Source organism: Trachemys scripta, chromosome 13 (assembly GCF_013100865.1).
Source record: "Trachemys scripta elegans isolate TJP31775 chromosome 13, CAS_Tse_1.0, whole genome shotgun sequence".
NCBI classification, from domain to species: domain Eukaryota; kingdom Metazoa; phylum Chordata; order Testudines; family Emydidae; genus Trachemys; species Trachemys scripta.
Window position 1 is genome coordinate 36519764 of NC_048310.1, and position 12029 is coordinate 36531792.

Here is a 12029-nt window from a genome sequence, read left to right on the forward strand (position 1 = left end):
ACTGCTCAATGCACTCAGACGGGCTTTGCACGCGGCGCAGGGTCTGTGCGGGGATAGCACCAGGCAATGCAGTGTATGTGTGTGATGTTTGCAGTTTGCACACGGCTCCCTGGTGTGTGCGGGGCTAGCACCCCCGAAGCATTGCACAATGCACCCGGGCGGGCTTTGCACGCGGCGCGGGGGCACCCCCGAAGCATTGCACAATGCACCCGGGCGGTTTTGCACGCGGCGCGGGGTCTGTGCGGTGATAGGACCCGCCGGCAGCGCCCAGCGTTGTTTACCGTTTCGGGGCCCGTGTGCAGGGCAGGCGGGGGCGGGGGTTTTGCGCTCGCTCTCACGCCTCCGCCGGGATAAATAGGAGGCAGCGACAGCCCCGCTCCAAACCTCACCTCTCTCCTGAGCCTTCCCGTGACTGAGCAGCTGCCGCCGCAACCCAGTGAGCGATGGATCCCCAGGACTGTCCTTGTGCTACCGGTGAGTGACGCCTCCCCGCTGCAGAGACCCCGAGGCAGGGCTGGGCTTTCCCCTCGCTGGGACCCAGTCACCCGCCTTGCCTGGAACCAGCAGGGGCAGGGGGGAGATCTGTGCACCCGGGGGCGACTCTGGCTTTCCCCTCGGGGCTGCTGTGAACTCTGAAGAAGTGAGGTTTTTACCCAGGAAAGCTTATGCCCAAAGAAATCGGTTAGCCTTTAAGGTGCCACCGGACTCCTTGTTGGTTTTGTGAAATCACAGTGACTTGATCCTGCAAGCCAAGCTCCCTGGTTTCAATGTCACTTGTGTTTACCTTAGCACCCTGGGCTGGCTTGTAAATATCCTTTTCCCGCGGTGGGCATCAGTTTTTAGGCAACTTTCAAATATATTTTCGTGGAGTGGGAAAAAGATTCTGCAGTGAATTTTGTAAGATCCGGGTAACAGAAAAAAATCAAACCAAGGGATAACCTGGAGGTAATTTATCCTTAGCAGAGCAATGGGAAGCGATTGACTGAGATGAAACCTGTTGATGGGGGGTAATCAATTATTTTTTGTCACGGTCCAAATTTTTTGGTCAAGGTATAGTCAAGGTCCAGACTCAAGAGAAAAGAATACAATAATGATAACAATAAATTAATAAAAAGATTTATGGTCTGTTAAATGCCTGGGGATCCAAATTTGGCCCATGGTCTGTCTATTGACTTGCCCTGTTGCTGTTGCATGTTTTCATGCTGCTGATACAATTCTCCCCTTGCCTGCTGATTGTCCTCTTGTTTTTAGTCCAGCTGTGATGCTCATTTCCCTCCTTTCTCTCTCTCTCTCTCTCCCCACAAGGTGGCTCGTGTACCTGTGCTGGCTCCTGCAAATGCAAAAACTGCAGCTGCACCTCTTGCCAAAAGAGTGAGTATTTTCCCCCCCTTTAAAAATGCTTTGTCCACAAAGGAGTTGCCTGCCTTGCTTAGACTGAGATGAATGAGGGTTGTGTCACTGGCTTCCATGGAAGCTGGAATAGAGAAGCTAGAATTTCTGGCCCTGATTTTAGCAAAACAATGAAGTGTGTGCTCAACTTCTCATCTGTGGGAGTTAGGGCTGTGCTTTATGGGCCTGCTGCAAAACCCATCAAAGGGAACGTGAGTCTTGCCTTTCATTTCAGTGGGATCTTGGATCAGGCTGCAAGGGCTTTGCTGAATGGGGATGGATTTAAGCATATGCTTTAAGATAAGCAGGTGCTTTGCAGGAGCAGGGCATCTGTTAAACTGCATACTTGCTTTCAAAGTGTGGGCCTGAAAGGTGGAATCGGTGTCCTTTCCATAAGTATAATTTGTAAAAACGTCTATTCTTTCCTATGCCAACCAGTAGTTTCTTTGTCATGCACTCAGAGTGTTCTTAACAAAACTGAGTCTGATAAGGGATTCTGACCTATATTAAGGTGGGAAATGACCCAGGATCATCCAATCTTGACTTTTATGTGAAGTCTTTGTGAGAACTATGTATTAACAGAACAACTGAGATGTTTTACTATTTCATAAGGTCCAGTTCACAGCATGGTTTTGCTCCTTCCTAAGATTCTTAGGGGGGAGGGCTGTTTGGTTTTTTTTTTGTCTGGCATCTCCAATAATTTTTGTCTTGATTTTTATTTTTTCAGGCTGTTGCTCGTGTTGCCCCGCTGGCTGCAATAACTGTGCCAAGGGCTGTGTCTGCAAAGATCCAGCATCCAAGAAATGCAGCTGCTGCCCCTAAAGTGGCTGGATTCTGTTCTGTAAATATTCTGTATGAAAGGGGAAACTAATTTTGTTTGTAATATAGCCGAGACTATTTTGTACCTTTCTCAGAGATGTTGAATGAAAATAAAGGCCATGATTTGACAAATGTAATGCTTGATTTATTCTGCATGTTCATTCAATTCAGTGATTTCCAGCTGTTCAGAGTTTAGTTCTTGCACAGGGTGTTAGCAGCACATCTCGTGGGAGCATTAACAAGAGCCTGGAGACTAAAGCTTCCTGCACTGGCTTGGCTTTTGCCAGGCAGAGCTCCAGGCAAAAGGAAAAACGTTTTCAAACCCAATATTTCTGTAGTGTTGGCTGAGTTATTTTTGCCTCTTGGTAGCAAGGGGAAGCAGCCTAGGAATCCCTGTTTCTAGTACACCGGGCCTAGTTCTGCACAACGCTGACCCTCAATCCATTGTGCCAAATTCAGAAGCGAGTCCAAGGCTGAGAGTTTAAGTATGGGAGGAGTGGAGTCTAAGCTCCCGGAACATACCTTCATCCTGATTTCTTAACACAGGGGTGGGCAAACTTTTTGGCCTGAGAGCCACATCTGGGTGGGGAAATTGCATGTGGGGCCATGAATGTAGGGTTGGGTGTGGGAGGGGGCTCAGGGCAGGGGGTTGGGGCATGGGGGGGGCAGGGTGTATGAGGGTGCTCAGGGCAGGGGGTATGGGGGGGACTCAAGGTTGGGGTACAGGAGGGGTTTGGGGTGCAGGCTCTTGCCCAGCACCACTTACCTGGAGTGGCAGTGGCGCACAGCAGGGGGTGGCAGAGGAGTGGGGGATAGAGGGCTCTGCCCTCGCCTGTTCCCGGCCAATGGGTGCTGCGGGGGGCTGTGCTCGGCAGGTGAGAGCAGCACAGGGAGCCCTCTGCCGCCCTCCTCCTTCCCCAGGGGCTGCGGGACATAGGGCTGGTCACTTCTGGGAGCGACGCGGGACCTGCGGTGCCATGGGGGTGGCAATCCTGCAGACTGCATCCAAAGACCAGATCTGGCCCGCAGGCCATAGTTTACCCACCCCTTTCTTAACACATATCTTACATCAACTTGGGGCCTGTTTACACTGCTACTTCCAAATGCATTTATAACCAGCTAGTGACAGGGCTGGCTCAAAACCTGGAGGGGTCTTGGACCCCCCCCCCCACCTTGAGAACCCTTGCTTTACAGTCTAGATAGAATCCCCAACTCTGCAGGGGTAACTGATCTGACTAGTTTTCCAGCTCGATGCACTAGGCCAGGGTGTCCCAGAGTAGGTTGCTGTAGGCGTTGCTCTGTATGTATGTCCTGTAGGCACTCTATTCACATGGGGCCCTGTGGGCAAACTGCCCAGAATGCAACAATAGAAATACAACCAGCCACAATAGTAGACATGGACATACAAAGATTAAGGGAAAATAGCTGAGTTAGCTACAGTCTCACTAATTAAAAACCAGGGGCTCGTTAGAGACTGCAAACTTTTAACTGTTTGGGAAAGAGCAGGGGCTCACTGGCCCTTCGATCGTCGTATCAGGGCTTGTTGGCTTCCTGGGTGCTTGTCTGGAGCTTGCAGCCTCCCGGGGGGTGGCACGGGTACCCGTTTGTCTGCAGTGGGACTCTTCTAAAAGAGAATGAGATGGAAAGTAGTACCCTAGCCAGAGGAAAAGCCATTCCTGGGGCTGTTTTTTTACCAACAGGTGGGAGAAATGACTACGAGAACGAGAGGGGAGCTAGCTGAGAACGAGTGACCATGTGCAACTGCAAGGAATTGGAGGAGGGAGCAGGGCAGAACAAGGATATGAGATTTCAGGATGGCAAACTGGGGAACTAAAAAATCTAGTGACGAGAGTGCCCTGGGAGGAAGGATTAAAATCTACCACTCTAGAAAATGGCCAGCTAAAGAGTGTGCAATGCTCAGGTGCTCCAGTAATGGGGGCCATAAAAGCACTAAGATAAAGAGAGTTTGAGCCGTGACGCAGCAGCAAAGAAGGCCTGTGTCATTTTGGACTCCACATGTGGAGGGAAGCCGGGGCCTCCTTGTCCCTTCCGGGGCACTAGGAGTCCCCTGGGGAGTCACATTGTTTATTGTCGCTTTCGCACTCCCATCTAAACTGCTAGATTTTAATACGTCCTCCCATTGCACCTGACCAGAATCCATGTCCTAATTCTTGCTGCTCGGCAATTCCATAGCCTGGCTGGCCAAGCAAAGTGAGGTCTAACACTCAACTCTCTAGCATTTCTAGTCTATTTATCCTCACAACATCCCTGGGGGGGGGGGGGCTGTGCTATTATCCCCCCTGTACAGATGGGAAACTGAGACCCAGAGAGACTAAGTGACTAAGAACCTGTCTACACTAAAAAAATTAAGTCAACCTAAGTTAGGTGGATGTACAGCCACCACTGTAATTACTGCAGTGGTTCATGTCCACACTATGCTCCCGACCCCCGCTGGTGGTACATGTCCTCCCCAGGAGCACTTCCACCCACTTAACTGTGTGGGGCATTGTGGGACACGGGAGCCCCCCTACCCAGGGATGTGTGGGTCAGGCTGTCAGCCCTGGGGTGGCCAGGCTCCAGCTGTGAGCCCTGCGCAGGGCTGACAGCTAACAGGCAATGTACGTAACACAGTGTCAACACAGACACTGTGTCACCCTAACTACATCGACCTAAGCACTATGCCTCTCGTGGAGGGGGAGTTATTAGGTCAGTGTAGTGGGCGACTGATATCAGCAGGAACAACGTTGTAGTGTGGACACTGACAGTTAGGTTGACGCAAGATGCCTTACAGTTTAGACCAAGCCTAAGGATATCTGTGGCAGAGCAGAAAACTAAACCTAGATCTCCCAAGTGGCACCCTTAACCACTGCACCATCCTTCTTCTCAAAGGCTAGCTTCTGGCTAACATGCTGCCCATTATCAGCCCTCGGGCTCTTTCAAGATTACAGCCTCCCAGGGGCTCCCTCCGGGTGAGTATGCTAGATATAAGCTGGCAATGCAGTAAGGCACGAATGCAATACTGGGATACCTGTCACTGGACATGGAGATGATAGCTTCCTACCTCACAGCATTAAGGCAACGGCATGTGGAATATTGTGTTCAGGCCAGAGCCTCTCGTTACTGGAAAGATAAGAAAGAATTGGAGGGAGCTCTGAGAAGAGGAACAAAAATGATCAGGAGGCTGGAGGGGGTCTGGTTTCTGAGGACTGACTGGAAATGTGGTTCAATACATAGAACTGGGCTAAGGGGTGGCTAAAGTGGGGTGGGTGGGCATGAGGAAATGCTGCTAATATCTGAAGGGTGTAAACCCCTAGGAAGGAAAGGGATTATTGAGCACAGTAAACAGGGAGCATCCAGAGGGCAATAGGAGGAAATTAAGAAGGGGAATGTTCGGGCTGAATATCAGTCGGTGGGAGCAGGGGATGCTCAGTGCCCTGGAAAATTAGCCCGAGGTGTTGCAGGATTGGTGCCCCAAAATGGCAACACCCACTATCCGGGCACTTTTTGAAAATGTTTTATATTTGATCTGTCGGTCGTGGCTTTTCCTTCATCATCCCGGCCAACCATGCAACCCCAACCACAAGGCCACTCCGCAATCTCCCTTCCCTTTCAACAGCCACTTATCCTATCTAGAGAGCTAACACATATAGATAAGATTGATGACATCATTTTCTTAAACTGCAGAAGTGGGAGCACTACCACATCGTTAGCGGGACACAGAAACTTTTAACATTGGGTATCCCAGAGTATTGTGATAATAATGCAAATTTTTAGACCCATGTAAAAAAAATCCAGCAGATTAAATTATTTTTCTGCCTGGCAATGCCATAAAAAACTGTCCAGACCAGTCAAATACTGGCCCTGCCAGGTGGTAACCCTAATCACGAGGGACTCAGTAATACAAGCGTAAAGGTCTGGTTCCCTGTTCATCTGTCAGAACGCTGACAAAGGGTGTAATTGGCTGGAGCAATTTATTTCCAGGTAATACAAGATGCTCATTTGAATCCAGAAAATCCATTAACTGGGATGGCTCCCAAGGAGATCATTTTTCCCCAATGTCTGTGGATTTTAGAAGCTTTGTGGCTACCTTTTCTGAAGCTTAGTGCTGTTCTCACTGGGACTCAGCTGTTGTAAGGCTTGTGAGAGGAAATTGACCTCTTTGGGAGATCTTACTCTGTTATGTTTATGTATCATTGTGAGCCAGGGACTGGATGTAATTCCATGGGGGAGGGTGACCACAGCTCCTGCAGGAACTAAGAATGGGGGACAATTAGACAAATTCACTGAGGGTGTAACACCTCCAGAGAGGTGTCCCCAGTGGAGACACTCAAATATAGTAGTTCAAACTGGATTTTCCAGAGACAAATAGAGAAAGAAAGGACTTTTGGATGAAAAGCCTGACTTAAAACTGACTCAGGGCCTTTTTTGCATTCAGTATTGTAGCCCTGTTGGTCCCAGGATATTAGAGAGACAAGGTGGGTGAGGTATTATCTTTTATTGGACCAACTTCTGTCAGTGAGATACACAAGCTTTTGAGCTTACACAGAGCTCTTCTTCAGGTCTGGGAAAGGAACTCGAAGTGTCACTGTTGAATACAAGATTTGAATAGATTGGTTAGCATAAGTAAACACCTATTGAATAGTGCCTTGAAATATGTTAACTGCTTGTGCTAAACCATCTGTTCAAACCTTGTATTGAACAGTGACACTTTGAGTTTGTTTCCCAGACCTGAAGAAGAGCTCTGTGTAAGCTTGAAAGCTTCTCTCTCTCACTGACAGAAGTTGGTCCAATAAAAGAGAATACCTTATCCACCTTTTCAGGGCCTTCTTTCTTGTCCGGCCAACAGCAGGATCTTCTGTCAAAGGGAGCCCCAATCCTTCCTAGCAGGGCTTTGGTCTACTGCGGCCCCATCAGACTGATGGATGACTTCTGGTAAGTGTGCGGTGCACAGCCACTGCCCAGCCTAGTTGCTAGGCAACCTCAGTTGGGCCCAATGAGCCTTTTACAAATGGTTGTGCTTCCCGACTGGGTAGGGGAGCTGGCAGCCTGCTACTTAAGCCCAGCAGTGGCAGCAGTATAGAGATGGCTCATTGTATATCATATCTATAGCTGTACTTGCCCTGTTCTAGTGCTTTACTCCTGGATGTGTCAGTGTAGACACTGTCTTCCTGGCTCTGACTCTGGCTTTACTATGGGCTCAGTACCTGGATCTACACTTGCCATTGCTCTGAACTGCTGCCACAACCACTAGGCCAGGTCCTGCTCCACCCAGGAGGTAGGTTTCCTATGCTCCGGGAGCTTGTAGCAAGTTGTTAGCGTGTGTATAGGAACTTTTATGGTTTCCTTGTAGTACATAAAAACTAATCTCTTAGCTTAGAGCTGCATGGTAACATATAACTGCTATAAATTAGGGCTGCTCATCATCTTTGGAGGCTGCAAAATGCAGACACTAGGCAGCCTGGCTTGCTGAGCCTATCATAGGGTAGACAGGGAACTGTACAGCCTAGAAAAATCTAACTCAGGAGAGAGTGCGAGATGGGCCTCCACCCAAGAGGTGAGAGCTGAGGAGCTGGGAGCCTAGGGTAGGTGCCCTTGAGAAGGGACAGAGGAGGAATATGGGTGCAGTTGCTCTGAACGGTGACCCAGCTCACTTAGGGGAATAGAGCTGGAGGAAACCCCCTGAGACTTGGCTGTTTTGATAAAGGATTTGTTGTTGCTATGGTGCAATATTTCTTTACCCTTATCCAGCACTAGGCCTCTTCAGAGTGCCTTAAATGCATGCCTTTAATTGTAATCACTATGTGGGCAGTAAACACAAGGTTACAGTCTGGCCTCATCTATACCCAGGTGATCTCACTGAAGTCTGTCTGATCATCTGCATCCAACCGCTTCTGCTGTACAAACACTGGGGGATGCAGTGGGGTTGCATGGATGTAACAGAAGCCAGATCTTCTTTGTTTCTAAAGGGCTTTGCTAAAACGGAGTTGATATTTCTGCATGTGACCAGGTCCTGCTTGAAGCTACTGCATCTGGTGAGTTTCCCTGCACGGTATGAGGTGTCCACATTGGCGTGCCTAGCTGTAACAGATTCCCACTCATCTGCCACAGAGACCTGTCACAATCAAGCATCTTTCTAATGGCAGTGCCAGGCTCGATCATCCCCTCACTTCCCAGAGCAGAGGGATAGTTTCCCCATTCCACCCCTCCTGAACAACTTCTGGCAGTCTCCCTGCCTGCACCCAACCTGCTGTACCACTGGGGTAAAGGAATTTCCTCAGTGGTTCTCCCATGCTCTAGGGTTTTCTTTGCCTTCCCCTGCAGGTTCTTCTTGCCCCAGCAACAGACCTGTTAGTGGCGTCCCCTGAGAACGAACAGGGAAAACTGAAGATGGGGTGGTGGGTCAGGGAGAGCAGGCCTTAGTCTCACCTAGGCTGAGACCCTTCATGCTGCCTGCGGTGGGGGGGGAGGAGAGCCTGAAAGTAGGCAAGGGGAGGAGGAAGCAGCAGATGGAGCTGCAGTTGACAGCTGATATCCATGTTCAGAATGACTTGTCACCTCCAAGGCCTGCAGGGACCCCTGTGATTGACCTAGTGTGTGTAACAGGCCCTAGAACTGCCCCAAAATAATTCCCTTTGAACCAGAGCCTATTTCACCCCAAAAAATCCAATCTTGATATTAAAAAGCTGTTGGTGATGGTGAATCCACGAATTGTTCCAAGGGGGGTTAACCTGCGCTGTTACAAACACGTGCCTTATTTCCAGTCTGATTGTGTCTCGCTTCAACTTCCAGCCAGGGAAGTTCCTCCTGTTAGCCCTCAGTCTGCGGGGGAGAGGGGTGTGGTACAGTGGGGTTTCAGCCATTTTCCTGGGGTGGCCTTCCGGTGAGTCCTATTACAATCCCAGCACCGACTGCCATGAGCATAATCAACTTCATGTATCTTAAGGGAATCAAGGCCCTAACTGTGAAAAGATGAGGCCAACCCTGCTTTTAAGGGACTGCTCTCCCCCCGTCCTAGGCAGCTAGGCTAGGGCAGGTCGCTGCTCTAGGGTTTCACAGAGGAGGCCGCTATCCCGCTGGCAGCACCCGCCCCAGGGAGAGGAGAAGCCCCGCTCTCAGCACGAGGCGGGGGGTGCGTGGGGGTCACTGCAGTGCGGGGGGGGGCAGATTCTGCAGCAGTGACACTGATGGCAGGAGACGGTGCAGCTCCCAGAGGGAGGCCAAGGAACCAGCAGGGGTCGCCAGGCGGGTTCCTAGTGCCCAGGGGGCGCGGTGCCCGGCTAGCCCCGGGGGACGTGGGGAAGGGTCGTGTCCCCGCTCCCCGGCCGGGGGAGTCCAGCGCCGCACGGGCCCGGGAGCGCCTGAGTCACGCTGGGCGGCCGAGCCCCGGCTTTGCGCACGGACCCACAGACCCGCTGCGGGGGCTGAGGCCGCAGCTTCCGCCACGGGACAGGTCAGGGGGGAGGCTCCTGCTTCCGTGCCCTGGGTGGGACGGGCTAAGCCTGAAAGGAGGGGCGGTGCGGGGGGGTCCGCGTGCCCCGGGAGAGAGGTGCGGGACAGTGCAATGCACGGGGGGGTGCACAAAGCGCCCTGCTAGGTCTGTGCGGACACAGCACCGTGCAGTGCAATGCACTGGGGGGGGGTTTGCACACAGCACCGTGCAATGCACGGGGAGATTGCACACAGCGCCCTGGTCGGTCTGTGCGGACATAGGATCGTGCAATGCACTGGGTGGGGGAGGAGGGTTTGCACCCAGCACCGTGCAATGCACTTGGGGGGTTTGCACACAGCGCCCTGGTCGGTCTGTGCGGATACAGCACCGTGCAATGCACTCGGTGGAGGAGTTTGCAGACAGCGTCCCCCTTTGGTGTTTCGAGGACCGTGTGCAGGGCTCGCGGAGGTTTTGCGCTCGCCCTCACCCCTCCGCCGGGATAAATAAGAGGCAGCAGCAGCTCCTGAACCAAACTCTCCTCTGATCCCCGAGTCTCCCACTGACTGAGCAGCTACTGAAGGAGCCAAGCTAGCGATGGATCCCCAGGGCTGTCCTTGTGCTTCCGGTGAGTGACTCCTCCCTGCTCCCGGGCTGCCAGGGGGCGTTCAGGCTGGGCAGTTCCTAGCCCTGGCACCTGTGGTCTTGGCATCAGTTATGGATGCAAAAAAATTGCTTGAGCTACTGCACCTCTTGCATTACAAATTAAGCACTGGGGAGGGCCTCTGCTTTCCCCTCACTGGGAAACAGCCCCCGGCATTGCATGCAATCAACATGGGCAGGGGGAAGAATCTCTAGATCTTGGCGTGACTCTGGCTTTTCCCTCTGGGCCATAAAATAGATCGTGGAAACCAAACTCCCAGACTTAAATGTCACCTGGTCTTACCTTAGCAAGGTGGGCTATATTTAAATGTCCAGTAAGTGGGCCGAGTATGTTTTAAAATACCTTTTTTTTTCTCAGAGTGAGAAGATTCTTCAGGTAACTTTTTTTTTTTTATTTTCTTTTTTGGAAAGATCCAGGTAACAGGAAAAAACAATGAAAATTGAGCCACTGGTTAGGATGGAGCTTTGGAACTTTGTATAACCTGAACATGATTGTTGATAAAATTCTCCTTTTGGTGTCTGACCCCTGTTCTAGTTGAACAATGTTGACGAGCTCTCCTTTCTTTTTATCCCCCAAGGCGGCTCATGTGGCTGTCCTGGCAGTTGCAAATGCAAAAATTGTAGATGTGGATCTTGCACAAAAAGTGAGTAGATTTTTTTTGAAGTATTTTGACACTTTCATGACACATAAGCTGTAATTTCGTTGGAAATGGTATTGCTGAAGCACTGGGGACCCAGTGAGATGTAATCAGGTTGTTTCCAGTGTGGTGTGGGATAGCCCAAAGTTTCAGGGCCACATTCTGCTCTGTTACTCCAGTTTAAAAGCAGAGAAACTATTCTGAAGTCAATAGATACTCTGGTTATAGGACCCCAGACAGCCCAGCACTTAAGCATGTGCTTATTGAATTGGGTCCTTGCAAAGGAATGGCCGAGAGCAGAATTAGACCTTTATAGGACTTGATTCTCAAAGGCCCTTGGAACCTATATTAAGATGTTCTTTTAAATGCTAAATAGGTTAATCTTTTAGTATAGAACAGGGAGAAATATGCCATGTACAGTATTCTTTCCTAGATACAGATCACAAGGGGGGGGGGACACCACCACAATCAAGACATCTTTCATATGTTGCATTTCCTGAGATTCTAGAGAATGCAACATCTTTGTTGCTGTCAATAAGCTCTCTCTTATTTTTATTTTGTTTAGGCTGCTGCTCCTGTTGCCCACCTGGATGCAATAATTGTGCCAAGGGCTGTGTCTGCAAAGAGCCAGCATCCAATAAATGCAGCTGCTGTCACTGAAATGGACCTCTTCTGTGCTCTTGGGAATATTTGTATGCAACAGAGTGTTGTTCCTACAGTGGTGATTGTTGTACAACTATGAGTGTGGGGAATGAAAATAAAGGCTTTCCTTGAGAAATAGAATGCCTGGTTTATTCAGACATTAGTCACTGATTTCAGTTTGCAGAACTAATAACTGTACAGGGTTAGGGTTAGGGATTATTCTGCTTAGGGTTATAGCTGCCCATCTGTCATGGGCATTAATGAGAGCCTTGAGACTCAAGCATGCATGACATAGTGTCTGCTCACGTAAGGCCTCATCTTCGGTCAAGCGCTGTCACTCTTACGTTGGGAAGTGTCGTGTGATTTTATTTATCTATTTCTTTATTTTGGGCCAATTTCCCTCCCCTCTTCAGATGGAGCAGAAGCACCTGCAATTTGTGACCTCAAAGGGA

The 12029-nt window shown here is 50.2% G+C and overlaps 1 protein-coding gene across 1 annotated transcript; it reads left to right on the forward strand.

Annotated features, from left to right (window-relative positions):
- Positions 1–233: 233 nt before the first annotated feature.
- On the forward strand, positions 234–11713 carry LOC117886719 (metallothionein). The gene is made up of 3 exons (XM_034788750.1): positions 234–474; positions 1306–1371; positions 11501–11713. The coding sequence occupies exons 1-3, from the start codon at positions 444–446 to the stop codon at positions 11593–11595; spliced, it is 192 nt and encodes a 63-aa protein (XP_034644641.1). The 5' UTR covers positions 234–443; the 3' UTR covers positions 11596–11713.
- The last annotated feature ends 316 nt before the right edge of the window (positions 11714–12029 follow it).